The sequence below is a fragment of the Trachypithecus francoisi genome, unplaced genomic scaffold (assembly GCF_009764315.1).
Source record: "Trachypithecus francoisi isolate TF-2019V2 unplaced genomic scaffold, Tfra_2.0 Lachesis_group0, whole genome shotgun sequence".
NCBI classification, from domain to species: Eukaryota; Metazoa; Chordata; class Mammalia; order Primates; family Cercopithecidae; genus Trachypithecus; species Trachypithecus francoisi.
The window spans coordinates 68,296,656-68,317,697 of record NW_022681453.1 but is presented as its reverse complement, the minus strand read 5'-3'; the positions used below and the strand labels follow the sequence as shown (position 1 = coordinate 68,317,697).

General features: G+C 40.7%; 1 protein-coding gene and 1 long non-coding RNA gene across 5 annotated transcripts in view; one reads left to right on the top strand and one right to left on the bottom strand.

Moving 5' to 3' along the window:
* Positions 1-21,042, bottom strand: part of HGD (homogentisate 1,2-dioxygenase) — a 55,816-nt gene that overhangs the window by 32,243 nt on the left and 2,531 nt on the right. For 2 of the 4 annotated variants that reach the window (XM_033211093.1, XM_033211094.1), the window contains exons 1-4: positions 17,202-17,292; positions 17,031-17,102; positions 16,125-16,213; positions 11,635-11,740 (exon numbers count right to left, since the gene is read on the bottom strand). In XM_033211093.1, the coding sequence (XP_033066984.1) occupies positions 11,635-11,740; positions 16,125-16,213; positions 17,031-17,102; positions 17,202-17,249 (315 nt within the window). In that variant the 5' untranslated portion in view covers positions 17,250-17,292. Of the gene's footprint in view, positions 1-11,634; positions 11,741-16,124; positions 16,214-17,030; positions 17,103-17,201; positions 17,293-21,042 lie in introns of those variants that run through there. The other 2 variants (XM_033211096.1, XM_033211097.1) reach the window with 1 other exon arrangement.
* Positions 2,001-20,452, top strand: LOC117083447. Its single transcript, XR_004437087.1, has 3 exons — positions 2,001-4,353; positions 5,293-5,350; positions 13,456-20,452. It is a non-coding gene; the product is annotated as an uncharacterized LOC117083447 (long non-coding RNA).

Here is a 21,042-nt window from a genome sequence, read left to right as displayed (position 1 = left end):
CATTTAAGTTTTTCTGTACATCCTCTAAAATCTAGTTGGGGGCTCTCAAGCCTTAACTCTTGTATCCTGTGCACCTGCAGTCTTAACACCACATGGAAGCTACCAAGGGTTATGGCTTGTACCCTTTGAAGCAGTACTTGGGTCCCTTTGAGCCACAGGAGAGCTGGAGCAGCTGGGATGCAGGAAACAGTGTCCTGAGGTTATGCAGGGTAGCAAAGCCCTGGGCCTGGCCCACAAAATCATTCTTCCCTCCTAGGCCTCTGGGCCTGTAATGGGAGGAACTGCCCCAAAGGTCTGTGAAATGCCTTTGAGGCCTTTCCCACATTGTCTTGGCTATCAGCATTTAGCTCATTTTATTTATGTAAATTTCTGCAGCCGGTTTGAAATCTTCTCCTGAATGGCCAGGCTGCAAAATTTCCAAACTTTTACACTCTACTTCCCTTTAAATACATGCTAAAATTTAAATATAAGTTCAAATCTAAATTTATTTTTAAATGTAAGTTCCAACTTCAGGCCACTTATTTGCTTATGCATGTGGGCATAGGCTATTAGAAGCAGCCCGGTCACATCTTGAATGCTTTTCTGCTTAGAAATTTCTTCTACCAGACACCTTAAATCATCATTCTCAAGTTCAGAGTTCCACAGATCCCTAGGGCAGGAGCACAATGCAGTCAAGTTCTGTGCTAAGGCAAAACAAAAGTGACCTTTGCTCTAGTTCCTAGTAAGTTCCTCATTTTCATCTGAGATTTCCTTGGCCTGGACTTTATTGTTCATATCACTATTGGCATTTTTGTTTCAACAATTTAACAAGTCTCTAGGAAGTTCCAAACTATCCTTCATCTTCCTGTCTTCTGAGCCCTCCACACTCCTCCAACCTCTGCCAGTTACCCAGTTCCAAAGTCAAGTCCACATTTTCAGGTATCTTGATAGCAATGTCCCACTCCTTGGTACCAATTTTCTTTGTTAGTTCGTTCTTGCAGTGCTATAAAGAAAGACCTGAAACTGAGTAATTTGTAAAGAAAAGAGGTTTGCTTCGCTCATAGTTCTGCAGGCTGTACATGAAACATAGCAGCTTCTGCTTCTGGAGAGGCCCAGGAAGCTTTCAATCATGGCAGAAGGCAAAGAGGGAATGAAGCATCTCGTATGATGAAAGCAGGACCAACAGAGAGTGGGGGAGGTGGTTGCATAATGGGGGTGGATTTCTCACAAATGGCTTAGCACCATCCTTTTGGTGCTGTTCTCCTGACAGTGAGTTCTCATGAGATATGGTCATTTAAAAGTGTGTAGCACCTCCCTCCTCTCTGTCTTGCTCCTGCTCCTGCCATCTGAGATGCTTTGCCACTATGATTGGAAGCATCCTGAGGCCCCTCCCAGAAGCAGAAGCCACTATGCTTCCTGTACACCCTATAAAACTATGAGCCTCCTTTCTTTGTAAGTTACCCAGTCTCAGGAATTTCTTTATAACAGAATGGACTAATACAATGTATAAATAGTTGTTAGCAGAGAGATCCAGGGTAATTTGTGGTGGTGAGTTTCAGTCCAGACTAAGAAAGATAGGAAGGATTAAAATAAAACAGTGGCTCACTTGAATTCTTCAGAAACTTTGGAAATTTGAGGAAACAAAAGTAGCATGAATTATGTGGAGAGAAACCAGGTTTTGGTTAATCCACTGGAGTTCTTTGAGGCGATAGGCAAGAGTATAGGTAAGGAGGATCCAAGTCACTGTAATTTAGATTTCTAAAAGTCTTTCAGGCCAAGTGAGGTGGTTCACGCCTGTAATCCCAGCACTTTGGGAGACCAAGGTGGGCAGATCACCTGAGGTAAGGAGTTCAAGACCAGCCTGGCCAACATGGTAAAACCATGTCTCTACTAAAAATACAAAAATTAGCCAGGCATGGTGGTGGGCACCTGTAATCCCAGCTACTTGGGAGGCTGAGGCAGGAGAATCACTTGAACCCAAGAGGAGGAGGTTGCAGTGAGCTGAGATCACACCACTGCACTCCAGCCTGGGTGACAGAGCAAGGCTCTGTCTCAAAAAACCAAACCAAACCAAACAAAACAAAACAAAAGTCTTTCATGAGGCTACAAATGAAGATGAACCATCAAGGATAAAAACTTGGATTCTCATTTGACTTTGCCCTTGAATATAAACCTAAGAGCTTTAAATCCATTACCTAGCACCTAGCACAGTGTATAGAACATAATAGTCACTCAATAAATATTTGTTGGATGACATTTAATTCTCACAACAATTCTCTGAGGCTACCTATGATTATTATCTCTATTTTAGAAGTGAAAAAACTGATGGTTTAGAACAGTTAAATTTTCTCTACTAAGAACTGATGCCAACACTTTCTCAGCCCCTCTTACTAACCTACACCCTGAGCACTTTGATCTTAGCCTGTCTTGACCTGTTTCCCAAATTATTCCTGATCTCCTTGGCTCCTAAACCCAAGCTTTCCCTCCTTTTAATGGTCTTGTACCTGGTCTTCCAAACTGACCTTTGTTTACTGTTCCTCCAGTGCTGAATCACCCTGGCCAGTCTGATTCCTGGGACACCAACCCTGGTTAGGTCCTTCAGGGTCAACGTTCTTGTCTAATCCCCTTATATTAATTCTTTCAAACAATATTTATTGAACCTCTTTGTGTGCTGGATTTTATGCTAGATGCTGGAGGTGAACATGACATTGTCTCTTCCCTCAGGGAATCCATTACAGAAGATCCTGGAAATGTGAAAACCTCATGATAGAAAAACAAGGAAGTGGATCAGTGCAAATAACTTTGGAAGAGAAACGTAAATAGAAATGTTCTCTCAGGAATAAGTCCTGGCACAGGGCCTATTTAACATTCTTATATATGGAAAATCAGAGATATAAGCAATGAAATCATCTGGTTTGCAGACAGCTCCAATATCTTTGCAAGAAGTGAAATGTAAGTTGATGGAGATGAACTGTAGAAAGAGCTAGCAAGCTGTCCAAAAGGGTTGAGCAGGGGAATGTGCACTGCAATGCTGGAACACACCACTGATTGCATTTAGAGAAATGCAATCTAGTTTATTTACAGAATGATAGGATCTGAACTGTTAGGGAGTAAATTCAACAAATACTTGCGATTCTATTTGGAAGAAGGCATGTACTGGATACTGCAGATCAGATGAAGATGGTAGAGCCATAGAACCTTAAGTACTCTGAGAAATTGAAAGGGCGTAATGAAGAAAGTATTATTTAAAATGAATCATAAATCATGAGTGGGATTTAGATGGGTGAATATTTGTGAAGGAAGAACAGGAAATCCCAGGTAGGTAAAAGAGCATCCAGCATGAAGGCAGGAGAACTTAGGGAGTTGTCCTGGAATGACGATGGTTTAGTGTGACTGATAGGTAGGGGACATGGAAGGGAGTGGAGAGTCTGAAAGTCTGTGACAGTGAATCAGAGCTCTTGATCTCTTATCTTGGAAGCCTGCACTGGATTGGCTGGGCAGTGGAGGGCGTGGGTGATAGTTAGATTTAAAGATTTTTGAGATGATAATTTAGCATGCTGATTCTGGCAGCACAGTGTGGGATAGGCAGGGGAACACATATGAATCGGGTAGAAGGTCATTATAATAGTCTAGATAAGAAGAAATGAGGTCTGAACCAGGTGGAGGTAGGAAAAGGAAAAAAGGAACCAGAGAGATCCTGAAAGCACACTCTACAGCAGAATTTCATAAAGTGCGGTCCAGCACCAACCTGCATGGGAATCATCTGGGGAGACTCCTGAGTACCACCTCAGACCTACTGAACTAGGATCTCTGAGGAGCAAGACTGAGGAATCTACATTTTCAACAAGTCCCCTGGTAACTCTTATGTATACTCAGGCATCACCATTCTGTGGACTTGGCACCTGATTCAGTGTAGTGAGCTAGCAAAATCGTCTATTGCTAAAGGAGTTCCTCCTGTTAGTATGTCCCACTTGGTTATTTCTTATCAACAACAACTATCCCTTCATCTCTAAGGCAAAGAGAATCCAAAAGAATGGGAATCCTTAGTTGATATTTGGAGGGAAAAAGCAGAAGGAGAGAATTATGGGCTAGATTGTGCTTCTCCTCCAAATTCATATGTTGAAGTCCTAACCCCCTGTATTTCAGAATGTGACTTTATTTGGAGATGGAGTCTTTACAGGAATAATTAAATCAAAATGAGGTCACTAGAGTGGACCCTAATCTGATATGATTGCTGTCCTTGTAAGAAGAGGAAATTTGGCTATAGACACAGAAGGAAGATGATGGGAGGAGCAAAGGAGAAGATACAAGCCAACGAGAGAGGCCTCGGAAGAAAGCAACCCTGCTGATACCTCAATCTTGGAATCCAGAACGGTTAGAAAATAAATCTCTTTTGCTTAAGCCACTCAGTATCTTTTTGTTATGATAGCTCTAGTAGACAAATACAGAGGGGAAGGGAAAGGTTGGGCTGATGAGAAGGAGAAGAAAAGCGGAGGATAAGAAAGACAGTAAGGAAGAGGAGGAGAAGCGAGAGAGTAAGTACTTCCGCTTCTCTCAGAGGGGAGATGATGACAAGGGGGAGGTGAGAGTTGTATTAGTCCATTTTCACCCTGCTGATAAAGACATTCCCGAGACGGAGTAATTTATTTGGAAAGAGGTTTAATTGGACTTACAGTTCCAATTAAGTGGCTGGGGAAGCCTCACAATCATGGCAGAAGGCAAGGAGGAGAAAGTCATGTCTCACATGGATGGCAGCAGGCAAAGAGAGAGCTTGTGTAGATAGACTACCTCCCACCAGGTCCCTACCATAACACGTGAGAATTCAAGATGAGATTTGGATGGGAACACAGTCAAACTATACCAAGAGTCTAGTTCAAGACCTTGAAGGCCACTTATTTTGCAGGTTTAGGAATCATGCAATGTCATGGAACCCAGGGAAAAAAAGAGATTCAGGAAGAAAAGAAGGAGGTCAGTTGTTCCAGGCTGGGATGTTGAGGAGAAAAGGATTATATTTAGCGTGGATTTACTACATAATTGCAAAAATGGAAAAAATTCAAATATCTCACAATATAGGAATTGTTTTATAAACATTTATTGGATTTTAATATAATATCAAAAATTATCTACACTCAAGAAGTTTAAAAAGACATGGAAGAAGGTGCAAAATATGATATTTAAATAAAAACAATTTAAAACTGCTTTACACCATGAGCTTAATTATAGTAAATATATATATAACTGATATTGTTTTAAAAAAGCACTATTATAAGTGTATTCACAGCCTCTTCCTCTTCCCTTCCCTGATCCCTACAGGAAATTCAGGTTTGCCTATTCTCACTGGAGTCCCTTGAACTCTAATATTGCCATGGAGGTCAGTGTTATGTGTGTGTGTGTCTCCCAGCCAAAGGGGATAGGAGATCTATAGTGCAGGTATCATTTTCTTGAGGCAGAATGTACAGGGAGGAAGACAGAAGTCAACAATCAATGCTAACAAGGCATGAAGAGTTTGGGGAAGGTGAGAAGTGAGATGAGAGAAGACAGATGTGAGAGGGTTGGGGTCTGGGAAAAACTGGAAAAAGGGGATTTTAAAAAGTGTTGCTGTGGGTCATATATTGGATACTCTTTAATGTTTTCAGGAAAAGCAAGTAAAGATTCCCCTCCCCTCCCCTCCCCTCCCCTCCCCTCCCCTCCCCTCCCCCCCCTCCCTTCCCTTCCCTTCCCTTCCTTTCTTCTTTCTTTCTCATACAGTTTCACACTGTTGCCCAGGCTGGAGTGCATTGGCATGAACAGGGCTCACCACAGCCCTGACCTCCCAGGCTCCAGCAGTCCTCCCACCTCAGCCTCCTGAGTGTCTGGGACTACCGGTGCTTGCCACCATGCTCATCTACTTTTTTTCACTTTTTTGTAGAGCCAGGGTCTTGCTATGTTGCCAGGGCTGGTCTCAAACTCCTGGACTCAAGAGAACCTCTCATCTTGGCCTCCCAAAGTGTTGGGATTACCGGCATGAGTCACTGTGCCTGGCCAGATATTATTTTAAATTACTTTTGGTTACTGGCTACAAGGGACCCTAGGACTTACATATATGTACAAAAAGAAAAGGCTTGAAAGAACCCAAAACATTAGAAGTTGTTAACTCTGTGTTAGTGGAATTACTGGGCATTGACACTTTTATGTAAGTTTTAAATAAAAATATGTATTAATTAGAGAGTGATGCACTATTGTGTAAAGAGGGTATAAATATTTTCAATACAGTCATCTGGGCAGGCTGAATTGCATAGGGTTAAAGAGTGAATGGAAGTGATACGTGGGTTTAGATTATTTCTCAAGGAGTCAGGCTGGGAATAGGAGAGACTTGGGCAAGAGAGGCAGGAAAATCCAAGACATTCATGGAGGTAAGGGGATTTCAGGATGGCAAAACCTGGAAAGTTTGACAAATTAGACAGCAAATACCCTGTAAGGGTGTATTGTTTTGAAACATTTTTTTATAATTTGCATGTAATGGAGACGGAAGGCATTTTATGATATGTTCTTTAGTTAGCTTTGAGGTATTTCTACTTAGTCCAAATTATACTGCTTAAGAACCAAGAGGTAATTTTCTCAGCTGAGTCTCAACTGAGTCAATAATCTGATTTTTCAACAATCAAGAGGTGAGAGATGAAATAAAGAAAAGTAAATTTTAAAGGACCCTTAAAGAGAAATGCTAATTCAGGAATTCCAGCTGAAATCTGTAAAATCATGGTTAAAATGGATGTAGATTAGTTCATTAAATTCTGAGACTTCAGAAATTAGAGGCAGACACATAAACTTAGGTATATTTCCTATGTGAGACAGTAATGAATTGAATTTATGTCCTCAGGCTGAATTTAAATACACTCAAAAAGAGGCTACATTAATTCTGGGATAACTGATTAAATATACACTAAAGAAAATGAAGGCTTTAGGGGGAGCAGCCCCCAGTCTTCCTGAGAGGTTATCAAGGATGACAGTGATGACAGCATATCGCATGATGCTGTCTTTGGGACTAAACGTTACACACGAGGAAACATCAGGCAATTCTCAGGTCTTCAAATTCCCAGAGATGACTAATGTGGATATTTGGTGAAGCTGATGCAATATTGGATTTGGTCTATGACAGCTGAAGACATGCCTGTCACACAGGCTTCAGCTGGGAAGGACTGTCAGAGGGGTACCTAAATATAATTTTCTCAGCCTTTCTTGCTGAAAGTCTGGAGTACATATTTGGAGGAGGTTATGAGGGAGAAAGTGATGAATGCAAAATGCTGTGGTTAAATAATGAAGTATAAAATTGAAAAGAGATATTAATGTGTAAAGAAGATAAATGAGAAGACAAAAGGGTAGATTTTGCAAGAACAGCCAGGGTTTATCAGGGAAAGAGAAGTAGTTGGCAGGTGACAGAGGTACAAGTCAGAAAGATCATAAACTGCTACCTGGATGGAGCCAGTGTTCACAGAGACACCAAGACACTATTGAATTCTGAGGCACATCTCTCCCAGTGTGTGTGAAGACAAGATCTCAAAGCAACAGGGACGATATTGGAGAAGAAATTCATTTGGTGGCTACCATACAGAAAGCGTTCAGGGAATTCAAAACAGGAGAAAGGCAACAAGCTCAAGGACAAAAGCAAAGCCATTCTAACCATAGGTTAGGATGAGAAACATGGGAAGCGGGGAGAAGGGGAAAAAATATGGGCTGAGGGTCTACTAGAAAACAAGCAGAAACTTCTAATACAGCTATTATTATTATTTTGAGACGGAGTTTTGCTCTTATTGCCCAGGCTGGAGTCCAATGGTGCAATCTGGGCTCCCCACAACCTCCGCCTCCTGGGTTCAAGTGATTCTCCTGCCTCAGCCTCCTGAGCAGTTGGGATTTCCGGCATGTGCCACCACGCCTGGCTAATTTTGTATTTTTAGTAGAGGTGGGGTTTCTCCAAGTTGGTCAGGCTGGTCTCGAACTCCTGACCTCAGGTGAGACTGGTCTCAAACTCCCAATCTCAGGTGGTCCACCTGCCTCGGCCTCCCAAAGTGCTGGGATTACAGGCATGAGCCACCATGCCTGCCCTGATACAGCTATTTTGATGCCTCTGTGTTAATTCAAGCTTTTTAATCCAGTTGCTTCAGACTTCTTGTCAAAATGTGTGTCAACTATTTATGAAATAATGAATTAACGTGTACAACTTATATACGTGACTCTCACTTATCATGGGAGACTTTCAGTAATATTTCATTAATTTCTACAATATTTTTGAGTTTTTATAAGTATATGTTACTGATATAACCAGACAAAGCTAAGCTGGGAGCAGTTGTTCATACCTGTAATTCCAGCACGTTGGGAGGCTCAGGCAGGCAGATCGCTTGAGTCCAGGAGTTCGAGACCAGCCTGAGCAACATGGTGAAACCCTGTCTCTACCAAAAATACAAAAAATTAGCCGGCCATTGTGGTGCACACCTGTACTCCCAGCTACTCGGGAGGCTGAGGTAGGAGGATCATCTGAGCCTGGGAAGTCAAGGCTGTAGTGAGCTGTGATCACACCATTATACTCCAGCCTGAGCAACAGAGTGAGACTCTTGTCTCAAAAAAAAAAAAAAAAAAAAAGACAAAGCTACAAAAATTCTCTTAGAACAAGGTTATCTTCCCTGGATATGTCACCCAAACTCCAAAATAATTCCTATGAAAGGGTATATTCATGTTAAATAAAATGTGGCAATGATAGTCAAGGAAATAATAATACATAATAAAGGTATATAACTGAGCATATTACACATCACATTCAAAGCAGAGTCACATTACACATTTTCCTTAAAGGTTAGGTTTAAAACCTAATCCCCCACCCAAATGAAACTATATAAAAGAAGTGTGGCTCCACTGTTGTCCACACAACCACAAACAAGTCTATGAAGATTTATTAAGGTTGAGAGGCTTAGACAATTGCTGTGATCGACATGAGCAGGCAGGAGCCCTGGAACTCCCTAGCCTACCATGTTAACTACTAGTGATTTGATTGCTATCTTGAAGCAAAATAATAATAAATACTTATTTATTATTATAAATAAACAATAATTTAAATTCTCCAAATCTGCCCATGGACTTTTCTTATAATCCCTCATTCAGTTAACTTCATATACATAATTACTATACCCATATTACTTGAACCCACATGAGACTCAAGAATGAGGTGAAGTCAGGGTCCCCAGGTTGGCTGTGCAAGCTGTGCCCTGCACAAGGGCCTTGTCCGACTGAAGGGGAAAGGGAGGAGCTGAATGCCTAGCCTGTGTCCCTTTGTGTGGGGAACTGAGTCTGAGGGATTGGGGGTTAGAAGAGGGGCTGCATTTTGCAATGTGCTTGTAGGCAATATATAGGCCAGCTAGGGACCAGGGAGGATGTCTGCTTTATGCATTAAACTTCATGCAAGTTTAAGGGTCAATTATTTAGACTAAATACCTTACTTTCAAAGTGGCTATGAGGTAGATAATATTTTAAATACCAATTCACATTTTTCCACCCTAAATGCCTCCCTCCCTTCCTGTCCCTGGTAGAGAGGGGTGGTAGCATTCAAGCAGATGCTTACTTTGCTGAGATTTCCATAATTAAGACGAGAGAGAACTGGGCAGGAAACCAAAGGTGTCTATAAATTATTTTGACTTTTGTCTTATAAAAAGTCTAAGCACTTAGGGGAGGGATATTTGCAGGTATAGACAAAATGTCTTGGTAAACAAAGGAGAAGCAGGAGATTTCCTTGGGCTGTGGAAAGTGGGGGTAGGGAGAGAGGGACGGAGAGAGAGAGAGAGAGAGTAGGAGGGAGGGAAAGAGGGCAGAAGAAGTCTTCAGAGTAAAACATAATATAAAATGAAGAAATAAATTTACCTGAATAATGTAAATTCAGGTAAATATAAACAGCTGTATCAGAATCATGGTTCTTGCCTGTCACATGCCAGGCATTGTACAAAGCAGGTTCACACCTATTCTCTCATAATCTTCACAACAGCACTGCAAGGTAGATGTTATCATCCCATTTTACAGTTGAAACATCATAGCTTAAGACACAGCTAGTAAGTAGAGGGGCAGGGATGCAAACCCACGTCTGTTTTTTTTTTTCCTGCCCTACATACCTATTATCAGCGACATGTACCTAAACTCAGGGACAAAGGCAATACGCTGGGGTTCTCAGAAGGTTAAAAAAAAAGAGAGCTCAGTCCATTATAGCACTGGGTCTATCTCATTGCTATAGTACTGGTTCTGTCTCATTCTATCTTATATACACTGCAAGCAGAGAAAAAGCCCACTATTACTAGACCAAAAAGAGGAAACACCTAGAAAAAGAATGGAAGTCCTAGGTCTGAAGAGACTGTGATAGTGATCTGTGACCACAATAGACTTACATAATTCAGCCCAGACAGCAAGACTCTCACCCCTATGCCAGATTTCAAAGGCCTCTCTTCAAAGATATCAGTATTGAATGTGTTTTCTGTATTTCGTGGTAAGTTTAGATTAACAAAAAAAAACCTATGAGCATGTAGATATTTTGACCAACCTATATAATTTCCACTCATCCAATTCACCTGAGCAGTTCTACTAAGTCCGAGTTACTCCTGTGCCCATCTATATGCCATTAGGCTAGAAAGTTACAAGCTTATGTGTGCACGTGCACACATGCACACACACACACACACACACACACACACACACGCAGACTGTTAATCAAATTTATCCTAAATCTGCCTCCTTACATATTTTAAGTTCTCCCTAAAGGATTCTCCATACGTAGTGAACCATAACCTAATTGGATGTGTATCCTACTCTTATGCCAATCATTGTGACACACTGTTAAAGCTGTGTTCAAGAAAGTCATATGCTGAGCTGCAACCAATCTGGCTATTTCTGTACCTCATTTCTGTTTTCCGTATTTCACTTTCCTTTTTCTGTCCATAAATCGTCTTCTACTAGTATCTGTGCTGGAGTCTCTCAGAACCTATCCTGGCTCAGGTAGAACAATTTATGAATTGGCCTTTACCCAATTAAATTCTGTTAAATTAGATTTGTCTAAGGTTTTTCTTTTAACAGTATGTATATACATAATCAATCAATCAGTTCCAAAATTCCCACCTCATATGGTTTGGCTGTGTCCCTACCCAAATCTCATCTTGAATTATAGTTCCCATGATCCTCACGTTTTGTGGGAGGGAACTTCGTGGTGGGAGGTAGTTGAATCATGGGGATGGTTACCCTCATGCTGTTCTCATGCTAGTGAGTTCTCACAAGATATGATGGTTTTATAAGGGATTTTTCCCCTTTCGCTTAACACGTCGCTCTCCTGCTGCCATGTGAAGAAGAATGTGTCTGCTTCTCCTTCTGCCATGATTGTAAGTTTCTTGAGGCCTCCCCAGCCATGCAGAACTGTGAGTCAATTAAAAATATTTCCTTTATAAATTACCCAGTCTTGGTTACTTCTCCATAGCAGCGTGAGAATGGACTAATACACCATCCAAGTTTAAGCAGAAAACAGACACACTTTAGCATTTATTAAAATAATGCTTTAAAAAGCTACCTATTTTTTTCAATGATCATGGTATTCTATTTAGGTATTTCTAGTCAAGGCTTTGGGTACATGATATGCTTCAATTCACAGGACCAGGTTACCTGGTTAGGATCAGGATCAACTTCATCCCAGTTGTGAGTGACATGGCCTTCGTCAATGGATTCAAAGGGCTTGTGAGAAACTGAAGGTAGAATCCTATACAGCCAGCTAGAGGGAAAAACATAGAAGATATACAAGCCTTAGAGTAATGTTTTAAGTGATACACAGAATGACTCAGGCAGTACCATCAGGAAGACACGCAAGTCAACAACGACCTGTGGACTCTAATGTGTGAAGCAGTGAAGCAATGTCACGGCATTACTTTTTAATGGCCATCTGCTGCCCACAGCCCTGGCCTCTTCTCACCTTTTCACTCCACCCATCATGTTTCAAATTGACTTTGACTCATGCTTATTTCCATGCTGCCAAAAAATGAAAAATTGTCTTTTCTAAAAACGTAAGGAAGCGGGGAAGTACCTTGACGGGTATCTGTGTAGGAAAATCCATAGAGAAACATTAGCTTATGTGTCTCATAGGATGCTAGTCCTTGCTCTGGAAGGCAAGAACAATGAGTTCTATGTAGCTTGAGAGAATATGGGTGGTATCGTTGTTATTTTTGAAATAATAAATCAATTTTCTCCTTTAAAATAATAAAAGTAATACATGCCAATGGTAAAAATAATTCAAGTAATTAAAAAAGTCCTGAAAGGTAAATGGCTCCTTCCTCCTTCAATTTCTTCAGGGCTATTTCTCAGAGTCATCAGAGTTTAATGATTTTCTTATACATTTCTTACATATTTCAGATACATCCAATGCATTTCTAAGCAAAATTGTCAGATCATTTTAACACTTTATTATCACACTAACAATGTGTGAGTGCCTGGTCACCCACATCTTCACAAATCTGGAGTATTGCTAAAAATTTTAGTGTTTTAGGTGAAAAACAGTATCTTATTTTATTTTGTATTTCCTTTATTAGGAGTTAGAAAATACAAAACATTTCCAAAAAACAAGTCTATTCATTTGTTGATTGGCTCTCTATAGATTTTCTATGAATTACTTGTAAAAGTCCTTTATCATTTTCTATTGGGTTTGTCTTTTTGATACTAATTTATAAGAGAAACAGATGCTGGAGAGGCTGTGGAGAGATAAGAATGCTTTTACACTGTTGGTGGGAATGTAAATTAGTTCAACCATTGTGGAAGGCAGTGTGGTGATTCCTCAAAGACCTACAATGAGAAATACCATTTGACCCAGCAATCCCATTATTGGGTATATACCCAAAGGAATATAAAACATGCTGTTATGAAGATACATGCACACATATGTTTATTGCAGCACTATTCACAATGGCAAAGACATAGAATCAACCCAAATGCCCATCAATGATAGACTGGATAAAGAAAATGTGGTACATATACACCGTGGAATACTATGCAGCCATAAAAAGGAATGAGATCATGTCCTTTGCAGGGACATGGATGGAACTGGAAGCCAATATTCTCAGCGAACTAAAGCAGGAACAGAAAACCAAATGCCATATGCTCTCACTCATAATTGGGAGCTGAACAATGAGAATATATGGACACAGGGAGGGGAATAACACACACTGGGGCAGGAGTTGGGGGAGGGAGAGCATAAAAAAAATGGCTAATGTATGCTGGGCTTAATACTTAGGTGATGGGTTGATAGGTGCAGCAAACCACTGTGGCACATACTTACCTATGTAACAAACCTGTGCATCCTGCACCTATATCCCAGAACTTATAATAAAATAAAAATAAATTAATGCCTCTGTACTCCAAAATTATAAGACTGTATGTCCATGTTTTATTGTAGTACATTTATGCCTTTATTTGTTTTTCTTTCTTTTCTTTTTAAAGTGTGTCCTCTCTACCAGGACCAGATCTCAGGCTTCAGGAAGGGAAGAAGACTCTGTAAAGGAATCCTAAAGGACACCAGGATGAGAACCTTCCAGAAGTTGGAAGGGACATTGAAACTCACTAAGAGGGACCCAAGTCCTTTCAGAGGCTACTACACTGACAAAATACAGAAGGACAATGGAAGACCAGACCTGAATCAACAGGCTCTGGCCCTTTTAAACCCAAGGATAGTCTATCTCAGTGGGTTGAGTTGGCCTGGCCCAACATTGAGCCATCTGGGGGAAAATGGGCTACATCTGTTTAGTTTCCATTTGATTCCTCCATCTCTTCATGACGTGACCTCAGACCTCGGTCTTACTAAGCCTCTCTAGATCCCAGTATATGAAGTTCAGAGCATGTGTGTGTGTCTTGGAACCATCTGTGTGATCCTGGGAGAGTTACTAAACTTCCTGAACCTTACGTTCTTCATCCTTGTCTCCTAAGATTGTTGTGAGAACTCAAAGAGTTTGTGTACCAAAAATGCCTGGTATACAGTAGGTGCTGGCTTACTAGACATTTGTTAAATTGCCTTTCTTCTCTTAATCTTCTGAATTTTTATCACGGCCCACATTTTCCAAATTCTCTCTCCTTACTCTTGCCTTTTCGAGACCCAGGGATCAATCAGCTAGCTAATCTGATAAAAATTAATCCTTGATAGGTAGGTAGGTAGGTAGGTAGGTAGACAGACTCTTTAATAGTTTTGTGGTGGCCCTGCATGCTGTGGTTCAGATGAGTAGTAACTAAGAATTTCAGGCTGGCCTACTTTTGGATGGGACTGGTCCCATCTTCCCACTGGAGATTTTGAGTGAAAAGCATTTCTACACAATTCTAGTGGATATCTTTGAAGAGTTCTTCTAAATAGATGGGTGAGCCATACCTAGTGTCCCTTATTTTTTAGCTGAGTTTATAAAACTCCCCAGGCAGCACTACATTGCCCTGAACAGAGATTTAATTCTGATTCAGGGAACAGTGCCAGCTTCTTAATGAAACGCCAACAGCTCCTTTTCAGCCTCCTGGAACAAAGCTCAGCTCCTGCTGGCTGAAGATATTGCTGAATAATGGGGACAGGCAGCAGAATCTGGAGACCAGGTGGCCTGTTAGGGAATGGGCCACAAAGTCAAGAACATAGTCATAGAGGCCAGGTTGTCATAAATTAGAATGGACAGAATTATCTGTGTGCTTACCTTACCCCGTCTATTTGGGCTTACAGAGAGAGAGAGAGAGAGAGAGAGAGAGAGAGAGAATTAAATAGTGATGGAATTGTCCCCTGATTTTTGACATGTATAGACAACTTTCTCTATCTCTTCCTCTTTCCACTCACATATCTACTGGGAGAAAAGCACTGTTGATACTGACATTGTAACATAGCACCTGCCATATATCATGCCCAGTTCTCTTGACAGCCTCCTAGAGATACCCTGGAAATGAGACAGAAATTCTGCTATGACGGCAATACTGAATGATAGTTATTATGACAATAACCAGCATTAACTGAACACTAACCATGTACCTGGCAATGTGCTAAGCTAAGATAATGTGCTTTACACACATCCTTTCTTTTAATCCTCACCACAGCTATGAAATAGGTACTATAATTATCTTTGTTTTACAAATGAAGAACTAGAGGATCCAAGGGGGCAGATGATTTACCTAAGGCCACACAGCTGGAAAAGGAGCCAGGATTTATACTCAGGGGGCCTGCCTCCAGAGTGGCCATGATTAAACCGTGCAATCTTTATCATTTGTGTGGTCCATTATAGTTTTGTACTTACTATCTCATTTGCTTCTCAGAAGGACCTGTGGAGATAAACCCAGGCTGCCCTGCTAAGCAGTACAAGACCACAAGCCCTTCTCCCCAAGTCTCTGGTATCAGCAGCATTCCTCTTCACAAATGCCTTAGCCTAAAATTTCTATAATTAGACACCATTTGTTTAAATCACAACACTTACTGCCTCCCAAAACTATAACACATACTGCATCCAACCTGCCCTATATGAGTTAATCAAGGGATATGTTCATTGACCTGGATGTAGCATTAGAGCAAACATGGAACATGGCATACTATGTTAATGAATATGCTGGTTTCTAGCAAAGGCAAATTCCAGAGTAAAAACCTTATTAATTCAAACCACAGTGGGCCATAATACATGACTTTTTAACTATCCAAGCTTGGATTACCCAACATTTTCTTGCAAACACCATACCTCTAGTCAGCCAAGAGAGATATTGCTCTGAATCTTCCATAATTGTGACTTTGTCATTATGAAACAAAACAAAAACAAAACAAAACAAAACAGGTAAACCCCAAGCCAAAACTCAACAGGACAGTCTTTAGAAGAAGGCCAAAATGCTAGGAATATTTTCTTCTGAGTATAGGAGATAATTTGTAAATGGAACTGGACATGTGTATTTTCCCGGCTCTGTGCAGTTTTCCTTCACCTTCTTCCACCAGTCACTTGGTGCTAGCTGGCAGGAAGTCCATTCTCTTCTGACTATGACCCAGACCATAGCCTATAAGAAGCAGGATCTTGGTCAGCTCTGGGAGGCTGTGGCCCAGGGGAAGGAGGCAGCACAAAGTCCCTGTCATAGTTCCCACAGTCTACAGGTCAGAATTCATCTAATCCTTGTACCTTCTCTTATTGGTGCTCCGCGGACAAGTGAAAGCCGATCCTGAGAGCTGCTCAGCATAGAGATTGTAGGGGCAGACCTGAGGATTATTCTGAAATAAAGGATGCAATAAACAATATTACTCCCATCTGAAAAGCATCCCACCTTCCCACCAACCAACTCAGTATGGGGATGGGGATGCTCTGAGCCACTGCACAAGACCATGTCCAACCCAATATGTTTCTTGTAACAACTTTTGATGTGACTTGCCCCTCCGATTATAAAAGTAATATATACTTATTGTAGAAAATGTATAAACTATATGATATCACCCATTATCTCACAACCAGAAATAACCAAGTGTTAACATGTTGGTATTTTTCCTTGCATTCTTATCTTCCAAAATTGTGACCCTATGATACCTATAATCCTGTAATAATCAGGCATTTTTTTTTCTTTTTTCTTTTTTTTAAGAAAACATTATACCATGAGGATTTTTTATGCCATGATACAAACTTCAAAAAGTTTTGAAAATACTTTGTTTACTGTGTTGTTGCTTTTTTAACCAGCACTAGTATGAACATCTTTGTGCACACATGTTAAAGCATCTTGTTATTTTCTCATAATTGTCACATCCATGGTGTTCAAGGGGAATATGAGGAATTCCCCTTAACCCTGGATTTTGGGAATCCTACTGGAAACCCTACAGTTAATTTTACTAGTTTGGATGGGCTGCTGTGCCACCAATTCAATTTTAATCTTTGTATGGTCATTGCTCTGTATCTTCATTGCCCCTATGACTTGGGAAACCCCTAGACAGTTCACAGGCTAGATTGGAAGAGCCACAGTGGGTGGAGGCACTTTGGCCTGAAAGCTAGTGATCCAGGAATAGGATTCAGAGCTCTTCTAAGCACGTTATTTGCTTGTACCTGTCCTTCTGGCAGGGAACCTGGGCAGCGAGGATCCTCTGAAGCACACTCATTCCCAAATCCAGAAATGTACTGTATGTGACAAAGACATAAATGCCACCATTAGTAGGATTTAAAGAGCATTTCACAAAGTTGGCAGTCCACAAAGTAAGAATTTCTATATAGACATACGTTTGTATATGACGTTCCATGTATAATATCTATACTGTGTCTTGACATATGAATTATTTAGGGAAGACAATATGCTTTCTGTGAATTTTAAAGACTTCCAATTAATCAGAAGAGTGCTGGATATTGCATAGACTTCTCCTTTAGTTGTACTTAGCTGATTTATGGGTCTACACTGTAACCTCCCTGAACTTGAGACTCCATTTCCCTTTCAAACTCTGGAAAAAAAAGAAAAACCATCTAGGAAGAGATGTGTGGGTCCAATCCCTGACAGCAAAACCCTCTCCAAACTAGCCTTGCTGCAGGCAGAAACCTCTGCTATCTGCCTCATCTATGGAACACATCTATACTTGTGTGAATGCATGAAAATAAAGTTTAAAGATATGGGTGGCCTTCAGGAGACATGCCAGCCCAGAATCTTTTCACAATGACACAATGAAGCCTACTCTGATTGCCATCTCTTCACTTTACACCCAGAGGAACAAAAGTTAAAAGGTTTCTCAGCAAGGTAAGTCATGGGGAGCCCCTGAAACTTACTCTTATAACACTCAACACACTTGAGAGTTCTTGTGCACTGTCTGGCTCTTTTGCTAGCCTAGAAGCTGCATGAAGGTGGGACTATGGCAGTGTTGGCTCATAGAAGGTAATCAGTGGAAATCTATTGATTGATTGAGTTTTTCACTTAAAGCCAATTCTAATGTAAGTGTATGTGTGCTGCTGTAAATAGGGTTAGAAGCCTCTTTGCTCTAACTTAAATACCAATTGATTTTAGCCCAGGATAATGAAAGTGCAGTCTTGCTCAGCGAGTGAAATGCCACCATCTGAACATATCTCCTTAAGAAATACAAGAAGGTTGGAAGCAGGTGAAGGGTAGGCCCTCCAGAGTTCTCAGCGGCATGGAGATGTAACAAGCCTGGATGTGTGAGTGATGATCAGGCCAACAACAGTCTATATTTGGAAGAAATATCAGATGTGAATGTTATGACCTGGGAAGCAATGGAAGTGAAATGATTCTTTTTGCCTTCAGACTCAATATTTTGCATATTTGAAAATTTGTCATCACAAAAAATACTAAGCTATATACTGATTTGTTAAAAGCAGCAGCATGCAGTTAGGATGACATCTTTGGGGAAATGGCAGAGGCCATCCAGCATTCTGATTCTCCGCTGCATCCAATTTTCTTCTCTCAAAATGAACCCCATGCTCACCATCAACGGGATTGAATTTGAGCTGCTGAGAATTGGTAATAACCCCAAATTATCTTCAATTCTGTGAAATGGAATTTCAGACTAGCCTATGACTGAAGCCACTGGGCATTACAGTGCCTTCGCTTTGTTCAACTGCTGCATTGTTTCTCTCTGCAAGAGAGGAAGGAAGGCTGGAGTACAGCTGAGCTTTCTGGCAGGCACCGGTGGATTTACTCATTAACCTTTCCCATTCTTTGTAACTGCTTGCCTCAGAAGAGAGTTCAGGGTTATGTGTTTGCAACAAGAGCTAGTATATATGTTTCTGAAGCCCTTGATTCAGACTGTGCTTTAAAAAATAGAAAAGAAAGTAGAAAGAACAGCTGGTGGTTTGGAAGGGAGCCACCAAGCACCAAGAGGTGTGAGTTCTGAATCCGTTTCTCAATCTTAGCTGCAGTGCATTGGCTAAAGAGAAAGGTGAAAACTGCTGAGTCACTATCAAATCGATTGGTTTTTCTGATCCCCTGAGAGAAAAATTACAGATGAGTTTATTACAGCTTTAAAATGCCATGTCCCTCACTGCCAAAGGCATCTGAATTAAGGAAGCAGTATTCGCAGCTGCTTTCTCCAGACATTGAGCTCAAGGACAGAATCTGAACTCTGCTTTTATCAGTTGCGAAAATCCGAGCATTCATTTCCAGCTGGTTCAGTGCCTATGTAAAAGTATATTGTGTACAAAAATAAGACTAAAAAGCTAACATTAAGCAAGTGTGTTTGTATGTTTTCTACAGTTCAGATTTCTGAATAATTTGATCCAACAGAAAAATATGATTTCATTTCTTTTCAAGAGAATTATATGCATACTTTCTAAATGCAAGAATAAATTTCTGAGCTCCATGTGACTTTAGTACCATCAGTTCTTTGGCAGCTTACCAGTATACAGCTTTTTAATTCTCACCTGGTCCCCAGGATATGGTTTACTTGTCAGAGTAGTTTTATGAGGTGCTTTCTCCTGACTCTGATTCTAGGTAACACCTGATGAGATGAACAGATGGTGTACCTCACTTCCTCTTACTGGGCATGAAGGAAAGAGAGAGAAGTCAGGGGAGAGATGAAACTACTGCTACATTTTTTTTTTCTGTGGAAAAAGAGTCTAATATTTCTAGTTAACCTTGATGGGAACATAGAACATAGATTGCAAAGAAAACTTGCAGATTATTGCAGTAGGCTGAATAATGGCTCGCTCTGACAGATATGTATGGCTTAACCCCTGAAACCTGTGAATATTACCTTTTCTAGCCAAACAGACTTTTGCATGTAAGATTAAGGAGTTTGGGATGGGGAGATATCCTAATTATTTGGGTGTATCCTAAATGTCATCACGAGTGTCATCATAAGAGGGAGGCAAAGGGAGATTTGACTTATAAGAGGAGAAAAGGTGACGTGATTACAAAAGCAGAGAGATACATTTTTTTGAAGACAGAGGAAGAGGCTACAAACCAAGGAATGTGGGTAGACTCTAGAAGAGGAAACAGAATCCATGGAAAAGGCAAGGAAACACAATCTCTCATAGAGTCTCCAGAAGAAACCAGCCACATTGACACCTCGACTTTACCCCAGTGAAACTGATTTCAGACTTGTTACCTCCACAACTTCAAGATAATAAATTTGTGCTGTTTTAAGCCAATAAATTTGTGGTAATTTTTTACAGCAGCAACAGGAAATCAGTTGTGTAGAATAGCAGGCCCCGTCTCTGGCTGATCATCAGAATCACTCCAGAAGCTTGTTACATACAAACCCAGAGCCAGCGAATCAAGGATTTGGTGGTGGGGCCCAGAGCCTGAATGTTAAGCAAGCTCTTCGTTTCAGAAATGAGGAAACCAAGGTTGGGAGAAGCTAAGCAACTTACTCAGATACACAGGGTATTTCATTTTAAATTTAATTTTATTATTGTATCTTTTGAATTTTCTTCCCCTAGTTGTACTTTTGTGTAAATGTGATTTCATTTATGGCTTTGTGTTGACATATTCATTAAAATGAAGAAATAAAAGATGAGAAACAGTTTAAAAATTATGTAATGTTTACTGAGTAGAATGAATATGATGCAATCTGGTTTTCTGTGCTTGGATTCCTGACCTCTGGAGTTAACCTTTCCTTGTAAAGATTAGACAGCAGGCAGGGAAGAATGCCATTGAAACTGAGAGCAAAGACTGGCATGCAATTTACATTGATGTCCTGGTGCTGTGCATAATAAGTTGCTTAAATATGACAGCAGGATAGGATTTTATATATAATTTATTTATAAAGGTAAAATGTTTCCTACCCCTGCTGAACTTCCTCATAGAATGTTCATCAGAAAACAAAGTTTCTATCTACTCTTTCTTCCAAGACTTCAACTCCTACCACTGACATCATGACCCTCAGTTCTATTCCCCTTGCCCTGCCCACTCCCCTGAAATCCAGCCACCACCTAGGTATCTCAATTTGGCTGTCCTTCCATCAACTCAAATTTGGCTGACAGAGTTTTGGATTCTAGAGCATGCAGGCATTCTGTATGTGCTGTGCCTTTGCACTCACTCTTCCCTCCAGACCCCATCCTTCTTCACTTGGCCAGCTCCTACTTCTCTCTTAAGATTCAGTTTAGGTACAGGCTCCTTTAG